Source organism: Rhyacophila brunnea, unplaced genomic scaffold (assembly GCF_057557595.1).
Source record: "Rhyacophila brunnea isolate RB1 unplaced genomic scaffold, BYU_Rbru_1.0 scaffold_24, whole genome shotgun sequence".
Classification (NCBI taxonomy): Eukaryota; Metazoa; Arthropoda; class Insecta; order Trichoptera; family Rhyacophilidae; genus Rhyacophila; species Rhyacophila brunnea.
Genome location: NW_028232904.1, coordinates 5,853,963 through 5,873,740, shown reverse-complemented (window position 1 = coordinate 5,873,740; position 19,778 = coordinate 5,853,963). Strand labels below are relative to the sequence as shown.

The 19,778-nt window shown below is 35.1% G+C and overlaps 1 protein-coding gene across 1 annotated transcript; it reads right to left on the bottom strand.

The window, feature by feature from the left end:
- Positions 1-3,521: 3,521 nt before the first annotated feature.
- LOC147068960 (protein lifeguard 4-like) lies at positions 3,522-19,298 on the bottom strand. The gene is made up of 6 exons (XM_085951661.1): positions 19,211-19,298; positions 12,846-12,926; positions 10,898-11,061; positions 8,641-8,746; positions 7,247-7,398; positions 3,522-3,915 (listed from the first exon to the last, which is right to left on the bottom strand). The coding sequence occupies exons 2-6, from the start codon at positions 12,909-12,911 to the stop codon at positions 3,663-3,665; spliced, it is 741 nt and encodes a 246-aa protein (XP_085807787.1). The 5' UTR covers positions 12,912-12,926; positions 19,211-19,298; the 3' UTR covers positions 3,522-3,662.
- Between the last annotated feature and the right edge of the window lie 480 nt (positions 19,299-19,778).

Here is a 19,778-nt window from a genome sequence, read left to right as displayed (position 1 = left end):
ATATTTTCATTTCTTTTAATAAAAAGTCACTTTCTTTTATAATAAACAGACATCACTATATTAATTTTTTTTTAAATATGCATTAGAATTAAACAATATATACCTATTTTTTTTAATAGTTATGTAATAGGTCTTACATATTCAAAATAAATACTATTCATTAATAATGTTTTTTGGATAGCACATGAAATAAAAGTAGGTAGATATGTATTTCAACATCCTTCGTATGTTTAGCTCTCGGACAATTTCAGGTTAAAACGTTATTAATATATTATTATTAAGTTTATATCGTGGCTATCCATCATATTGGTTGCAATGTTTTCCACCAAACACCTGATTAACAAATTGAATTTAGTAACATTTACGTATATTAGAAGATATCATTTTTTGGTCACCCCATATTTTATACACATTGACAGTGTTATGATTTAAATTAAATAAGAGATCATTATTATTACTTAAGACCAAAGCATTGTCGGCGACCTTTGCATATTACCAGTAGAGCAACAATTCCGGACCACATGTAAAAAAATCATATTTTCAATTCTCAAGGGCAATTCTGTAGAGCGTCCCCTTAAGTCTAGTTTATGAATGCCATGCTTGTTTCGGGGATTTTTACGATATTTTTCAGATTTTTTATGTTCTATGCCTAAATAGAACGTGGCGCGAAAAATGTTATATAATGATATAGCGAGTAATGCTTATAACGAGCAAATTCAGTCGGTCCCATCTTCCTCGTAGTAACCATGTTCGACTCTATTATAAACGGATTTCCACATATTGTGCAGGATTTTTCAAATAAACAATAATGCCGAAGTGGAGTATTATTGGCTGCTAATCTACTCATTGAGACAAATTGTCTTTTTATACGCCCTGTAACTTGGCAAATAAATGTCATAGTAGGAGTGTAAAGTTCACTTCGAATGAGATTGTAATGCGAAGTCACTTGTAGCTAATTTCATACATGGACCGGTGGTCCTTTTTTTGCTTCAATTAAATACAATTAGACTTTATAGAAGGATATATTTTATTTTCAACATCTTTGGTTAATACTGACTATTGTTATAATTTCACTTAATGAATTTTACCTGATTATTTAGATAGACCTTTATACATACATAATTACGTAGTTGTCTACACTGTTATTATACTTAATTTTAGTTTTATATTTTTCTGCTAATATTGTGCACAATTTTAGTTGATGTTTGTACATGCGTACATTTTTTTTATTTAAAGTAATAATAGCTATGCAATTTCCAGGATGGTGAATCTAATAATGGCTTAATTTTAAATAAAAAGTCAGAAACAAAAACGTCTTAATTATCTTGTATACACAACAATAGAGCATAGAATATTATTTATAAGTTATGGTATTGAATCTAATGACATGACAACTTATATAACAAAATAAAAATACATACATTCCTTTAACATGTGAAGTTTCACAGCATAAAATCACGCTTAAGAGGTTATTATCAATATTTATTGGAAAGAAAAGAAAGTGGGCATTAATAGCTCGTCATAAATATAGTAAAAATTAGAAATAGATTTATTAATTAATACACCATTTAAAAAAACTATCACACTTTTGAAGTGAATTATGCAGACATCGTCTGCTTTCGCTAGTATTAAGAGCCGAAGCACATTACAGTGATTCAACATCATGCTAAGGCCGGTATTAGACTATCAAAGATCTTTTATGAATAATATTTTATAAAACCTTTTACGGTGTAATAATTTGTATTTTATAAAATATGGTTTTAATTCTAATTTGAAGAAATCAGTGGGTGCTGCATACCCCGTAACAAGATGCTAACAGTGATGTCCTATTATAAGATTATAGTGCCTGTACATGTGCATGGATTTTTTTGCACACATAGTGTATATTTTAAAGTATCACGATAATAACTGTTTACACGTAAAAGTGCTGACTGTCTTGCCAATCTCATTCTTCAAGAGTAAGTGAGACGCGATGTTGTCATTTTATGGTATTATTTGACAGTCGTAAAAATTGGTTAACCCCAAAATGAGTCTACATGGTGTAGTTTATTTTTTTTCCGGCAGGTTCGCCACTATCATTCTACTGCGCAGGCGCAGATCGAAAAAATCCTACTGCCGCATGAAAATTCAGAAGCTTCCAAACTTTTTTGATTCATGCATGCAATCATGCAACTTGCAGGATAATACATGTTTACACGTGCATGTTATGGCCGCGATAATACGCACTGCCAGCAATAAATTCATGCACGTGTAAACGGGGTATTATGCAAATAATAAAATAATCATTTTCACCATTTTGGTGATTATTGTTTGTTTTTTGTTGAAATTTACCGTTTATCACAGATAAGTCTATGGTAAATAGTGTTCTGCCAGATGACATTCAAAAAATTCAGTAAGTAGATTGAAAAAAAGTTATAAAAATTAATGATTTTACATGATTTGTGGCCGTCAAAGTATACTATTGTTATAAATGTCATGTTTAATCCAATATTCACATTTTTATTATTAAATCTAAAATTTCAGTGAAAATGGCCACACTGGATCCACTGTTTGTTTTGACAGCTCATTACAAAATACAAAATGGAAAATGGCAAGAAATTAACCAACAAATTTACTGATTGTAGAATACGGAAAATATGAAACGCTATTAAACCCAAAGCCGCATTTAAACCAAGTGAGCCAATGTTTGTTCTTCCCCTGCTCCAGCGAAATTCTTATGCTCGCTCAAAAAAAAAGCGAGAGAATTTCGCTGGAGTGGGGGAAGAAAAAACATTCGCTCGCTTGGTCTAAATGCGGCTTAATAATCGTCACCAGATTACAAAAATAAACATGAAAAACTGAAAACATAAACAGATAAGCTGACATACATTAGTTGTCGATTTTTTTAAAACTTTACTTTTATAAAATATTTTATGCAATATAATAATATGCCCTCTCGTGTTTTATAAAAGAATGCTCTTAATAGAAATACTATAAAACATTTGATAAAATATCTTTGATATTCTGATACCTACCTAAGTAACCATGGTAACTAATCAATAAATTGGTACAAATCTAGTTTCGATGTTGTACATAGTGAATATTGAACTAAAGACATTTGGACTATAGCCGGCGAAAGTTTTATGAACGTATTGTATTGAAATATTTGATTCCACCAAATGTTGTAGTGCTCAATTCTACACCACTAGTGTTGTAGAATTGAGGGCTCTAGAAACAAAAACTGCAGTTTCTGAAAAATGTTGATAAGTCAATAAAAATGTATAATTTCTGAATAAATTATTATATTATTGGTATACAAACAACATTTAAAAATAATCTTTTCAGAAATAATACCTATAAGAAAGGATATGACATTTTTAATGACACACCAACATTTTACAAACATGAAAACTGCCGTTTTTGTTTCTAAGCCCCTAAATTGGTTTTATATAGGATTGATTATACGTCTACCAGTAGCGAAGAGCGGAGGTAGGCTGTGGAGCCAAATGGTGTTTTATTATTATATTATTTATTATATTATTTTTAAAATAAACCCTGCCTAGACCAAACCTTTGTCCCAAGTCTTTGGTTATAAAAATTTTCATTTAGATAATTTAACGTTTATTGATGGGTTGCCATTGTTACTGAAAAAAATCACAAATGCAACGTCAGACTTAGTCAATCTAGTTTCTGTTTGCCTCCTGCAGAATCCTGAGGATGTACAGGAACAAGTTAATGATGTCCATGTATAGGTTGATGGTGGCGAGGATATACTCCTCGGGAGACAGGGTCTTCATCATCATCTGCGTGTCGTACACGATGAACAGGCTGAAGATGAAGGCGCCCGCGACAGAGATCAGCAGGTTGAAAGCGGAGCTCTGTATGAATATTTGCATCAGACCTCCGACTATCAGGACACAGAGGCCGGCAAATAACCTTAAAATAATAAGATAAAAAAATATTTTACATATCGGAGAATAAAAGTTTTTTTTTATTAGAATTATTAATAACCATGTCCTTGCTTTTCCGTACAAGATGGTTGTTAGTAATTTTGAACAATCACAAACACCCAGGCTTTGAGAAAAACACATAAATATTGTGTCCTCACTGGGAATCGAACCCAGAACTCTCGGGTGGAAGGCCAGCGCCTTATGCACTGCACCACGAGAGCCACCGATCTTTTGTAAGTTAGTTTATGATGATTTTAATGGCCCTACCAAACCTTGCCTGCCCCGCACCACGCTCAGTTTTAATCGGGGGACTCTATGTTTGGTGTGAAACAATAGTAATTTTTTTATGACTGGGAATGTCTCAGGAGCAGTTACCCAAAACTAAGGTTGCCACATACTCAAGTGTGCTCCAAATAAGATAAAAAAAAAAAACTTTGAACTAAGCGTGCCCATTGAAAAGGAGCACAGAAATGAATAACAATTAAATAGGTAATCTATCTACATCAGTGTCAGCCAAACTTTTTTACATCACAGCACACTGGGGAATGGGAATTGTTCTTGCGGCACACCAAATAAAAATGCCCTTTTTTTTTTTTTTGTGATTTTACCGAGGCTTTGACTGCGACTCGCTGTCATATCGCCTCTTCTCTTCTAGAAGGGGATCCTTCGATCAGGTCCTCACTCCTATTCTGTTAAATGGCTTTATAATTATTTTGTCTAGCTCTTCCGTCTTTCTTTCTTTCTTCTTTAGACGCCAGTGTTTTATGCACCAGAATCGCTCTCCTCCGTATCCATCCCTTCTGTATTTTCGATACATCGTGTAATCATTGAATTTCAGATAGTCTAATTCGGACCTCAGCCAAGTCTCTGAGATTAATGCTATTGAAATTTTTTGTCTTATTAAGTAGAGTTCTATATCATCCTTTTTTGCTTCATACTTCTGGCATTCCATTGTAAAATCCTAATTTGTTTTTTATTATCCATTTTGCTCCAGAACCTCCCCTAGAATTTCCTTTAAGTGTCCTTCTTTGAATTGTTTGCATACCCAGTCCACTGCTTTAATTATTAGTTGTTTAATGATCTGCTGCCAGTCTCCCCCTTTCAGCAAGACTTTCATAATTTCTCCCATCGCGTTAACCTCTGTCTTCCCCTTTGAATTTTTCTTATTTTTTGTAGGCTTTACGCTACTACCTGTAGATATTATTGTTGAGCCTGAAGCTTCTACCACCGCTTCTTCTTTCTTTTTGTTTTCCTTAGTTTTTTGAATTGTTTCGCTTTCATCTCTTCCTACGATTTTTTTTTGTTTTAATATGTCAGCATAGCTATTATTTAACATATTTTTTTTTGCTTCCTTGAAAGGTATGTTCATTTTTTTCATTGCTTCTTTGCAATTCTTTTCCTCTTGCCACTTTGGGCATTTTTGGCTGTTTGCCGCGTGGTTACCTTTGCAATTGATGCACGTAATTTCCTCATTTTTTTCGCAGGTTTTGTGGTTTTCACCACACTTAGGGCACGTTTCTACTGTACGTCCGCAATTGTTCGCGATATGCCCATATCGCCAGCATTTGTAGCATTGCATAACCCTGAATACATACGGTTCTACAGCAAAAGAGACTCCATATATGTAAATTGTTCTCGGCAATATTTTCTCCCCAAATTTAATACTGACTGACGAGGTCTTTGTCAGCTCTCCTGTATCACCCTTTCTTGTCAACCTCTTCAGGTTGATTACTTTTGCATCACTTTTGATTTCCATTTGCAGTTCTTGGAGGTCCATATCAATATCGACTTTTCTTATTACTCCATAAGAGCAGGAGTCATTCTCTTTGGTCACAAAACCGAGATCTTTGAGTTCTCCAGCTTGTTTCACTTTATCTGCTTCTTTTTCGTCTTCTACTTGGATGTACGTCTTTAAATTTTTATTGTAAATTTTCTGTACTTTTACTCCTGCCTTATGCAGCATCTGCGCTATTTTCAATTTTAATGGAATTTTACTTCCCGTCGCTATCATGACGATGTTTTGGTTTCCCTTTGGAGTGACCCCAGAGTCTCTTCTGGGTTTTTTTTCCAGAGGTCACCGTCTGCCATTCTTCTTCTTTTTCTCCAACCACTTCCTCTTCATCATCGTTTCTTTTCTTCTTCGTTTTTTTGGTTTCATTCACTTCCATCGTGGTGTTTTCCATTTTATTGCTTTTGCCGTTCACGCGGTCTTGGAATTCGCGCAACAGTGTGAACAAAAAACAGTGTGGACAACCCCTCGCTTCACAGCGTTTGACGCCCTCCCCGCACAAAGTGCACTATCTGTGCAACAATAAATATTTTTCACTTTTTCTCAAGCACTGGCACTGATTGTCAAAATCACATGGGACCACACATGTTGAGTTTATTGTCAAATTCATTTACAAACAATATTATTTTTGTTGTATCCCGTATTTATAACCGTTCGCGAGTAACCAGGCGAATAGCGTCCCGAATACGCAAGCGAAGTTGTACAACCTCACTCCACCGCTGTTGGCTTCCGACTGCGAAAAATGCCTTAAAAACGGAAATCTACCTTATTAAGATTAATAAAGGAAATCATAGTGTAGGTAATTTTTTTTTTTTTTAATATTATAATATTTTATCAACATAATATATGTAGGTACATAGGTGGTAATAATTTTATTAGTGAGAAGGATGCAATTGATTTTTAGAAAGAATTTTGTGAAAACGCAGGTCTAAATTAGATAAATAAACACATAATTTCTCATCTACCATCTGTAACCGCTCTTGTTAATTTTCACGAGCGCTGAAAAACCAAATTCGCAAAGATACGACGATCCAAACGGCAATAGAGATTTAATTGTTGTTATAGCCAATCGAGGATATTGACTCCAAAGCAATATCCAAAATGCTGACAACTCTAGATCAGAAAATGAGGCTTTGTGCACAGGGTCGTTTTAAAATTCCTTCCTCTGTTGGTGTCAGGTGTGTAGCCTCGAATTTTGCGGCTGGATTGATGACCCACTGGTTCATTTGATAATCAAGTGATGGAAAATACTTGGAAAGTGATGCAGAAATTAGTTCTAATGTCCTCTGCAGATTTGTCCATCTTAACCGTGCTTAACGGGTGCGCATGCTCAATCACTCAAATACTGAAATATGACTATATTCTAAAACATTAGAGCGAGAGGTTTAAAAGAATACTATTTTATGTAATAAAAATACTTTATGCAGTCATCAAATGTTTAAAATTCACGCTGAGCACGTCCGCCCTTAAATGAATGAATGACCACCGCATACATGAAGCATAAATTTATTGTAGGTATTCTACTTACACGGAATGCATGGATGAGAAATCTCTCTTGGTGTTGAAGGTGAAGATGGTTATCCCGCCGACCACGGCCAGCGTGAGGAATAGAGCTTGCAGAACCACACCTTGGTTGAAGAAGGAAACTAGAACACCCACTGTGTACGCTTGGATGAAGGTCTGAAAAAATGTTAGTAAGAATGAGTAATGTGTGTTTTTTTACAAAGCTTACATCAAAGACTTTGACTATAATAAGAGAGGGCCTTTCGAGATGTGACTGTCTTGACATACTACAATGTCCTGGGCTGATCACATTAGCGATAAGGAGAACTTGTAGCTACTATCAAACGGAGAAAACCTGCATATTTTGGCCATATTTACCGCAATAAGAAGACATATTACATATTTACTCCAACTCTTAACAGAGGGCAGCGGAAGCGTAAGTAGAAGGTAATACCTCCCTCCGTAAAAGGCTCAACGTCCAAGGCGTTGGGGATCTGATACGATTGCCCCAGGATAGGAAGGTAATTAAGAAATTAGAAAAAACATCGTTAAAAACATTCTGTTAATTGCTATACATGTTTAAATCCAGCTGTCTTAATTTATAGTTCCCCGCGAGCTGTCAAATATCGAATGGCTAGTAGCAGCTAGTGGTAACATAATATTTGTTTTATTGCAATTACATTTTGTGCCAATTACAATACAATGGTATAACTAATAAAATTGTTGGTTATGTTGATATGTTTGACGTGTCAATACAAAATTCTTGCCGCTTGTGTTCAGTCTTATCCGCTTGGGTTCGGCCGTAACTGCCAGCACGAACATACCTGAATTTGACCGACATGTCTACCAACCTAAATTTTTGCCGTATTACGAATTTACCAACTATTTGAGATAGCCACCGATAACTGCTTAGTGCATAGAATGCCTTCCGTGTTAATTTGGACCAATGAAAATAACGAAAACGTGCTAAGTGATAATTGTTAAGAATAGTCCCGCAAGTGTCTAGTAACATTTATTGACTATTCGTCAGATAACGAAATTCAACTACATGTATTGCACGCATTTTCATAATTTTAGAGTTGATTATAAAAAAACAGCAGATTTTGAAAGTGCAAACAAAATTTGATTCTTTTTTCAATGCAAGATTACCGAAAGCGAGCGCATCGACATCAAACATTAACATCACTCAACGGGTGTGCCTGGATATATCATCCGAAGACAAAGAAACAGGATTTTGTTTGTGTTTTATATACTTAACGGACACCCCCTCACCCACATTATTCCGTTATATCGAGGTTCTACTGTACTTAAATACCTTCTATGAAAAACATTTTCATTATCAACTAATTCTCACTTTCTTTTTTTAGACAGTTTCTTCAAATGGAGGGTATCTGAGTTATTGACATAATTCATACTTACAAATGCTGCCAAGAGTATAAGATTGGTAGGGCTGTCTCTGCGCTTGACAAACAGAGCGATGAGGACCACAAAACTTAGCACGAACGCAACTGACACCATCCAATCACTGAAAATAAAATAATACAATTTCATTACATGTGGCGAAGGGTGGAGGTAGGCTGTTAAGATCCGACGTAAATAGTGCACACGAAACTTTGCCAATTAAACGTATTTGTGTCCATTGAAATAAGACTACAATGTATAGGTAGTGTTGGTTATCTTTTAAAATTCAATTAAACCCTGTGTAAACCAAGTCATAGTAGATAATAGTATAAAAAAAATATTCGTTTATATATAAAATTATACCATTAAATCATATATAATTTGATTTAGGCAGGGCTTAATGAATTTGAAAAACTAACCAACACCATCTGTTATATGTATTCTTCTTCTTCCACGGCGCTACATCCCAGGGTGGGATTTGGCCTCCTCCACAACCGCTCTCCACTCACTCCGGTCTCTCGCCACACTTCTCCAGTTACCAGGTCTTCCTATATGAAGCCTGTCCACCTCTACGGCGTCAGCCCATCTCCTTCTTGGACGGCCTCTGGGTCTCTTCCGTTGGGGTAGCCACTTCGTCATGATCCTTGGCGCTCTAACTTCTGGCATTCTCTCCACATGTCCCGCCCATCGTAGTCTTTGGGACTTACAGTATCTTATGATTGTTTGCTGTTCAATCAGCTCTTCCAACTCGTGGTAAATTTTTATTCTGTAGTTCCCATTTTCCAACGTGGGTCCAATGATTTTTCGGTGTATTTTGCGCTCGAAGACAGCTAATTTGTTTTCCTCATTTTGAGTTAAGCACCAAGTCTCACAGCCGTAAGTGACCACTGGCCTTATAATTGTTTTATATATTAGAAGTTTACTTCTTCGGCCTAGAATTTTCGACCCCACCAGTCGCTTGCAGGCATGCCAGCATTTATTCCTGAAGATAAGGCGGATTCTTATCTCCTCTGCTGTCTTATTTTGGGTATTTAGGCTGGATTTGAGATACGTGAACTTGTCCACCCCTTCATATGCATGCTGTCTTATGTCTATATTCTGCAACGGTACCCGATCGCTTAGTTTTTGACTGGTTTATTTGCAGCCCAGCGTTTTCTGCTTTTATTTTCATAGTGCCACCATGGTCGATCATCCTGTTTGGATCTGCTATTCTTACATTTTTCATTACTATCTGCTATTGATATGTATTCTTAATTTAACGAAAATGAATAAGTATGACTGAAAGAGTGTGCATCAATTTTGACGGATCGTCCATAGACCTAAACCATTATGGTTTGGTTATGCAGGTTTTAGTTAAATTTTAAAAACTAACCAGCACCATCTGTAAATTGTATTTATAGTTAAATGAAAATAAATATGACAAAGTTTATTGTTTATGTCGAATCTTAACAGCCTGTATTATATTATTGAAAATAAGAAGATTACGTATAAATCATTATACAGTCGAACTCGGTTATTACGGTCACGTATATAGCGAGATCTCGGATGTGACGAGGAAACATTTGTTGACATTTTGGTTTATGATTTTCTCCATACATTTATTCACTTTTATAACGAGCTACTTATCAGTTATACCGAGCTAAAATACCGTCAAAAATCGAATTACGTTTATGACACTAGTTAAGTGTCTAAGTACCTACCTAATTGGTGTTTTCGCTGACAATATTGAAAAAGTATCCACGCATAAATAAGTAAAAAATCCAAGGTTTGTGAAGTCAGTAGGTACCAGCGTTCATTACAATAAACAACTTCTTTTGTAGTTTATGAATGCCATGCTTGTTTCGGGGATTTTTACGATGGTTTTCAGATTTTTTATTTTCGACTTTTTGTGTTATGTGACCGCTCATTTAAAAATACCTATTCTCTGATATAACGAGTAACGCTTATAACGAGCAAATTCAGTCGGTCCCATCTTCCTCGTAATAACCAAGTTCGACTGTATATATATTGTTTTAAATAATATAAATCAACTAACTCACTGATTAATATTTAAAGGAGTTCAATACTTTTCTTCTAATTACAAAAAACAATGCTCTGGTGGTTTTTTGCGATTATCTCTAAACTCGATTTTTTGAATATATGAGTTGTGACTCTTGGCGACTCTATTATGTCCATACTTATTAGAACCCACGATATTATAAACCAACGCTAAGCTACTCGGCCATCGCGGGTTTAGCCTCTATTTACCAAAGTTAATATGTGAAAATATACTTACTTTTTATGGATAAATAATTTGACAGGCTCGACGGTACAGAATATGGCTCCAATCACCACAGTTACGAGGAGCTGGACAGTCAGCAGGCCGTAGACTTTACGAATGAAGCCGAGCCTTATTTCGATGCTCGCCCTCATCACGTTATTCTTGTAGGCGAAGTCATCCTGGAAGAATAATTTAAATAAGACAATAATATCAAAAAAGACACATAATTATATACATAACCGCTAGTTACAAGACTCGCTATGATGGCATTTTTTAGTTATGGAGTAATTTCGATTTATGGCCCAATTTTTTCCAAATACAAAATAATTTTCAATATAATATTTTCGACATCGGTAAAAATTTGCTTAACATATATAATTTAGAAAAACACTTTCTGAGAGCATATATTATAACCAATAGAAAAAATCTTTTTTGAAAAAAAGTAAGCCAACCCGACGGGGAATCGAACTCCGTATCTCCCGTAGCTTGATTTGGAAGAACACTGATGAGTAGGTATTAAAATTTGTCGCTATTAGTATGTCACCTCGTAGCATAATGGTAATGCAGCGGATCAGGGCGTAAACCTGGGAGATACGGAGTTCGATTCCCCGTCGGGTTGGCTTACTTTTTTTCAAAAAAGATTTTTTCTATTGGTTATAAATATATGCTCTCAGAAAGTGTAATTATATAATTATGTTCAATAATCAGAATGATATATTCTTAAATCTTGTGAATTATTTGTTGAATAAAAGAAATAGTTAATTATCAAAAATTTACTTATTCAACGCTTGCATTCTGACAGCGCTGATTTAAGGTAACGAGTCATCGCACCTTACGAAGGCTCAGAGTAGTTTGCAGCAGATACCGGGTGTGCGGTGGACAACTTTATAAGTAACGAGAGAGGATCTTGCAGCCTCTCATCACGCTAAGAGTGAACAAATGACATTGGACATGGGTTGGCCACGTGCTGCGGATGTCTCATGAGAATTTCAACTTCGCTTTCCTATTCTTTAACCCAACTGGATTCCAGTGTCCTGGGAGGCTGCTAAATACCATCCACAAAGTGTATACAGCAGAGTTACGGATGCTGGCACGTGAAAGGATTTTTGGTGGCACGCCTCAAAAATGACGATTTATTAAAATTTTCAGTACTTTTCGGTAATTTATATTTTTTTTATAATTTCCAAATTAAAAAAGTTTGTGGACACTTTAAGTAGGTAATAGCTTTATAATAACTGATATAATGGATTATATATCAACTTTGCAGAAGTATTTCATAAACAAGTATAAGGATTTACAAAAACACTCACCAATGTTTAAATATACATTAAAGACAGTTATAAAATTGATAGAGAATATTTTGAATTTTTGAACATTGAGTAGCTATATTGATTTAGAGTTAATCGAATTTAACAATTCTGAAATTTTGAAATTAAACTTCAAAACTGCCACATGAAAAAATGAAAGACAATTACCATGACACGATAACCAAAAGTTTTTTGGAATTTTTAACATAGGCATTTTTATGCCAAAAATTCACAGACCCCCCCCCGTTGAAAAAAACTGCTTTAGGTTACTTAGAACAAAACGAAGCTAATTTAACATATGAAACTATTTATTGTATTGAGACATTAAGGCTAGTCCCTTATGTAGGGCATGTCTACATATAGAACTGTTGTTGAAAATGTTTAATATTTATATTATTATTAAACCATATCCAATCCTCATAAGATCATAATTGGCTTCCATAAAGTGCAGGTATGTATTAACAGTTTTATGTCTTAACGAGAATGGATGTGAGTCACTTGCTCAAGATATTAGGTCCATACTCTGACTCTAAATACAAATTGAAAAACAATGTGTATTCGCCAGACCCACGATTCGAACATGGGGCCAAAGACGTTATAAGCCGACGTGTAAGCTATATTGAACTTAATTATCAGACATTTAAAATAATTCATACCTCAATGCTGTCCTTCCCACCCTGTTCACAGTCCTCCTCCGCCAGCATCAATGGTACAAACGACATATTTTATGTTGTAATCTGAAAAATCGTAAAGAGAAATTACAATCAGCTTTTAGAAGGTTACTCACGGCGTCTTTTTGAGTAAAGGAGTATTTTCTTTGACAGCCAGTTTCATCTTTAATTGCAATAGATAGAGACTGAGATATTTATCTCTCGAACTCGTTTACATTCAGATGATAATTCAGACAGAAAATTTGACTCTAATGATAGGACAGGCATGCCCAACCCGCGGCCCAAATGAAGAATTTTTGCAGCCAAACGCCCAATTGACGTTTTCAGTTTTTTATATTTTGCATTTTGGCATTCATACAATAAAAAAAATCTCATAAATTTACCACATTTATATTATATTTTGTGAAATTAGATCTTTCTTGTTATGCTGCATGCTATAATACCTGTTTTTATGCTTATTATGTCTTTTAATAAGTCAAATATAAATGAAATATTTAAAAAAATATTTTCTTTTTGCATAAATTGGGTGGGTGTTCAGCGCTCTAGCACTCTCTCAAGGGCGCATCGCCACTGATAAGGACTACAGATAATAGACCCATATTCAAGAACACCAAGCACTAACGAGACATAGAGTGTACATTTGACATTTGGATTCTTCAATAGTTTGGTGTTTGTGTTACACAGTTGTGTTATAGCACTGACTAGAGATGGGAAAACTGGTCGATTTTGAAGACTAAGTATACTTACTAGCAGTATAAAAAAATACTTAGTATATAAACTTGTTCCTAAATACTTACTAGTATTTGGCGTGTGTATGCGACAAAAGTTTCATACTCAACTGAAACTAAAACCAACTCCATATTATTAGTATTTTAAAATACGTATCGGCTAAAGGAACTCAGACTGTGTATCGGCTTCAACATAATTGCTAAAAATACGCTGAGCTCCACTTGTCGAAAAGTCCCATTTATTATAAAATTTTAAATTTGTTGTGTGAACAAATGAGTTGTTTTTCTGTTAGGTTACAATATTATTGTTAACAAAAAAGATTAACAGTGATTTTTTTTTAATTTTAAACATGTTTTGAGCGGTATATAACAAGCCTAAGCCTGTGTGTCATCTCACCACTGTGCTGCGACACAAAAATTATGACCTAATATTATTCATACACTCGAACGCAATAGACTAATAAATTAAAATATACCTATATTCAAGTGCTGTTTCGTTTGTGCGTATTTAATGTAAACAGTGTTGAAAGTCTACCAACTGGCGAGTGCACAGAACAGCGACTCGCGATAATATCATCACAAGTTTTTTGGAATAAGTTTATTGGGCCACAAATACTTAGTATGGGTAGTTTCATCCGAAACTTGAGTACACAAACTAGTGACAGTATTTACAACTCACCTCTAGCACTGACGTTTGCAATGCTGGCCGCTAATTAGTTGCATAGCAGTTTAATTTATCTACTCAAAGTGAATGGATGCATTTATCACCTACTCCATTCAATAAGTTTAGGTTAGAAGTAGATGAAGGTAACCTTGGGTACCACATCATGACTGATTTTAGTAATTTTAGAGTTGATTATAAAAAACAGCGGACTTCAACAGTGCAAACAAAACTTGATTCTTTTTTCAAAACAGGATTAAGCAATGACATATTAAATGGACAACTCACTTCATATCGGCGCGCACGAGAAATTGTGCATGAAAGTCATTCACAGATGTATAGTTAGACGTCACGTAACCATATGACGTATCCATTTCCATTATGCGATACAAGCTTCGAGAATTTCTAGTAATATAACCTTTATTGTAATGGCGTATTAGTGTCACTGCATTAGAAACAGATTCTCGCTTACTTACGACTTCTCGGAGATTAGACGCAAGTGAGCCCAGCGCATCACAGGCGTCTGTCCAATGGTTTCTGTCATTCAATTGCATTGAATAAACATTCATCAATATCTTAAAATGGCATTTTATCAATAATAAATAATACTAACACATGAAAAGTGATATCCCATCTTTCTTGGAGTGTTTAGTAGATTTTTTTTACAATTTTTAACTAGGCACATTGGCATTTTGGAACACAATAATAACGGCGGAGTCGAAACCTGACAGTCAGAAATTTTGTATGGGCAGACCCAGCGGTGTCGCCAGACCGCTTGCAAGCAGATTGTTCATTTGAGCGTAGGATACCATTATTAAAATATGAATTTCGCCATCCGGCAGACCCGACACAAAGTGAGTGTCATTTTATTTTCCAGATGCTTCATCCATATTAATGTCATTGGGATTAAGTATTGAAAGCAAGCGCACTGAACATTGAACAGTATACCCTGTTTACACATGCTTGGATTTACTGTTCACAGTAGGAAAATGTATGGGCAAACATGTATTATCCTGCAGTTGCCAAGATCGCGTGTTGTTTGGAGGCTTCTGAATTTCAACGCGCAAGTAAGATCTGCGCCTGCGCAGTATAATGATAATGGCGAACCTGCCGGTAAAAAAACTACTCATTTTGGGGTTAACCGATTTTCAATACATCCTGTTAAATAGTACTATAAACTGGCAACATCGATTCTCGCATACTCTTGAAGATTGAGATTGGAGAGACAGTCAGCACTTTTACGTGTAAACAGTTATTGTCACGATAGTTTAACCCTTTATAGGGAAAAGGTCGAAAACGGTTTATTTATCGACCACCTCATTTATGAGCTATAGGTCATACACTAAATATGGAAATATCAACCTTAGTGCGTCAAGACATTGTCGAGAACATTCTCTGGTTACGAAATAAACCATATAATATGACGAGTACGTCAATCGCTCGCAAAACACTATTTCAACGATTGGTCGATGTATCAGCCATTGCGTTTGCGGTCGCGACTCGACGAATTCGCGAGTGACACTTGACTTTGCAAGTCACTTCGTTCCCATTTATATTATGCGTTGTGAAAAAAGGTATGTACATAAGTATTTAATATGCATTTATTTATCGATTTACATTATATTTTTTACAAATACAGGAGGACCTCGACTTTCGCACATAATTGGTTCCTGAAAAGGTGTGCGAATGTTGAATGTTCGAAAGTAGAGGGAAGTAAAAAAAAAAAAATTGTGTGTATTTTGAAATATTTATTTATCAAGTAAATATAAGATGTTTAAAAGACATGTTTAAGTGGGGTTTGCGGGTGTTTCCCTTAAAAAGTTATCAAGAGTTAACTCTTTGCCACTCTTCTTTTTCTTATTTTAAATGGTAAATCATTAACTTTACAATATTGCTTAACTGCTGGCACGAAATGTAAAGTGAACCAATCTTTTAATATTAACGCAGTAAACCCAGGCTTTTTTATTTGATTACTGTAAGCAATTCTTTATCCTTCCTTTTCAATGCTCTGGGATTTTCTGGTTGATAAATTAACATTGGCATCAATTTTATATCACCAGCCAAGTTTCCACCAAGAAGCAATGTCAATCGGTTTTTAGAAGGTTTATGCCCTGGGGCAACTGATTCTTCCTTAGATAAGAATGTACGACTAGGCATTTTTTTCCAAAATAAACCTGTGTCATCTACATTAAATATTTGGCTAGAGGAATATTCTCCATCTTCAATAATTTTGGATAATGAGGAAATAAATTCTTTTGCAGCATCTTTATCCGCATCAGCCGATTTTCCAGTGAATTTAATATAAACCAACCGTTACTTGCTTGAAAAATCGTGTTAGAATCTTCTTTTTCTAGCCTTCCAATCTTTGTACAAACTAAGAGCCTTCGCTTGAATAATTGAAATATTCAGAGGGACATCTTTTTGATGTTGGTCGTCGATCCATGATGACAAATATTTTTCCATTTCATCCATAACTATGCCGTGTCCTTTAGAAACAACCTTTAAAGATAATATATTTCCACAATTTTGAACGTATTCCTTAATTTTATTTTTATTTTTCAAAATTGAACATCTCGTAGTAGACCTGTTTGTATCATACGAACGTTCGATTGAAGCAAAAGATTCACCGCAATCAGAACGTCATGTGAAGTTTCTTGACTTCTTTTTGTTCGTATCAACACTGCAGTTTTTCCGTTTCTCACTCATGTTTATAAATTTTTAGGGTGAAATATTTCAAATGAAGAAAATTAGCAAAACGCACAACATGACACGCCCGCAAGCGCTTCTGCGCAAGCCACCTATCCTAGCTAACTCACAAGCAAAGTGACGGGTGCGAGCAGGATGCAAGTGACGCAAGAAATGCACTTGCTTGTGAGCGAGCGAGAAGGGGATATCTTAACCCCACGGCCAGATTAAAAAAGATTTTTTTTGAAATGTGCGAAATAGCGAATTGTGCGAAAGTCGAACGTTCGTAAGTCGAGGTCCGCCTGTATATTGTGATAGAGTACTTTTTTCATCATTCTATTGCCAAGCGGGAAGTACATAACCTCAAATTTTCAATCCGCACGAATAACTTCTAGAATTAATTTAAACATAAAAAAGCGGCTTAGGGAGCTGTGTATAGTTATATTTTATTGTGACTATAGTATACTATCATAAATATTTTTTATTTTTACTCAACATATTTGGGATCGGAAAAGTTTTCAAAATATCCGCGAAGAAATGGTGTTTTTTTGTTACTTGTGACATCAATTGCATGCTAAAGTACTAAATTACTATCAATATCGCAACTTTCATGGGGTTGTATTGTATTATATTTGACTGTAGAAGTAATATCATCATCATCAGCCGGGATCTATCCACTGCTGGATGAAGGCCTCCCCCATCATACTCCATTTTCTCGGTCATTTCGTAATATGGTAATGTTGTAGGTCGGTATGTACTGTTACGATAATATGTTTTATTTTTGTTTCAGTTCAAGAGTAAATCTAAGAAAAAGAGCTGTCGATGTGCTTATTGTAGTACGGCTAGAGAGCCAAAACGCATATCTTATTTTTGTAAGCAATGTAATGTACCGCTTTGCTATGTTTTGAAAAATATTACGTAAATGGGTGTAAAAAAATAAAAATTGAATTGTAACTTTTCTTATGATTACATAAATAATATGTAGGTACAACCATTATTTGTTTTATTTGAAAAAAATATAGGCAAAAAATCAAAAAAAAAACACCTGAATGGGCACTGGTTGATAAAAAAACCACCATAAATTATAGTTTTTCCAAATTTCTGATAGATATTTTTTATTTTTGTATTGAAATTGTTTTAAGATATTAAATACCTGATGCAAAATGATAGAGATCGGTTTGAAATGAAGAAAAAAATGCTTTGCCCTATAAAGGGTTAAAGTAAGCACTAATGCCGACAGTAAATCCATGCACGTGTACACGCGCTATAAATGTCACTCCACAACGGGTGTGTCTGGATATATTATCCGAAGAGGAATGAACAGGATTGGTACAGTTCGGTTATGAGGAATACAGCGGCAAACACATTTTGAAAATAGCCGATATACTGGATTATTTGTTAGGTTAACCTAACCTAAACTAACCCAAACTAACAAATAATCCAATTTATCGGGTATTTTCAAAATGTGTTTTCCGCTGTATTCCTCATAACCGAACTGTACCACAGGATTTTGTTTGTGTTTTTATATAACTGAGGCTTAAACGGACACCCGTTCACTCGCATTAGTCCGTTATATCGAGGTACTCCTAGGGGCGGCATGTTATATAAAAGTATGGTGAAGCAGGCAAGTATGGGGAAAAAGTATGGTGAGAGGCTGGTAATCAATTTGCGGCAAGATTTCCACATTAACATTATATCATATGATTACGTTATGTTGACCAAAGTAAATCCTCCATGATCCCCTGCTTTTTTTTATCGAGTCTTCTCGTAAGATGTCGGCTATTGTTGGCCTGCTTCATTCAGTTGTACGAGAAAGCCGATTCATCGCCCCTCTTTATATTTAATACCTCTATGAGGTAATCCATATCGTTTTGAGGTCTTTTGAAACCAAAAACCAAACTAAAACCTACTGTTACCAAAAATAAGTAAATATGTCAGGATTCATGTTCCATAGTATAATTATTTTCGTAGATCGTTTATTGGGCGTGTAAGTATTTGTATGTAGACTCACATTAATATACTGATGATCTGTGGTCCGTTACTTCTAAACTAGAAATACGCTCGTGACGAAACGTAATTATTGTGAGATGAACTAACAGATTTCGACATAAAAATATGGTATGTTTATTCTGTTTACATTAGGGTTAAACGTCACCAAGCAAGGCCTCAGTCAATGTTTTTGGCATTTAAAATCTAATTGTTACGTTTTAAACCACAGTTAAGATTATAAATATTTAGCAAACTGATTAAAAACATTAATAACGGTATACACGTACCCCAAAATTAATATGAAGAAAACCTTCGAATTTAATTTCTCTTCTCTTGTCAATCAAGTGTCAAACGCACTTTACGTATATTATCTATGAGACGTCACAGTGTGGTCACACTCAAAAATTTAAAGTTACCAGACACAGAAAAAAGAAAAGATTAGTATTAATTCTCAACCAATTTATTCATAAAATACTAAAATAGATAGGCACCCAAGTATTTGAATCTGGACACCAGCTCGAAGGGCAGACCAGAAACCCGAAGAGGAGTGTCGGCGTCGATGCATGCATAATATTGGCTTCTTTAAGCCTAAAAAAAGATTTGTGCGTTGAATGCGACCTATACAATAATTCTTCACCACCAGATGAAAAAAAACAACTTCAAGAAAAATATGAGACACATCAACCTGGAAAAAAGAGGCAAGGGATGAAAAGATCAAAGACGTAGCAGAGTCCCGAACTAATGGCCAAAATAGCGTCATTAATGTAGCTGTATATGATTTGCAGGCTGTTATACCGCTTCCTTGCGGAAATGTGTCAAATTTCTATTATAAACGAAAGTTTGGCAATGTACAAT

Bases quoted from the DNA above. Each gene is read 5' to 3' on its own strand.
- LOC147068960 (XM_085951661.1), bottom strand. From the start codon at position 12,911: ATGTCGTTTGTACCATTGATGCTGGCGGAGGAGGACTGTGAACAGGGT. The intron at 8,747-10,897 runs GTAAGTATATTT...TTTTATTTTCAG, and splicing joins AAATTATTTATCCATAAAAA to TGATTGGATGGTGTCAGTTG. The intron at 3,916-7,246 runs GTAAGTAGAATA...TATTATTTTAAG, and splicing joins TTCTCATCCATGCATTCCGT to GTTATTTGCCGGCCTCTGTG.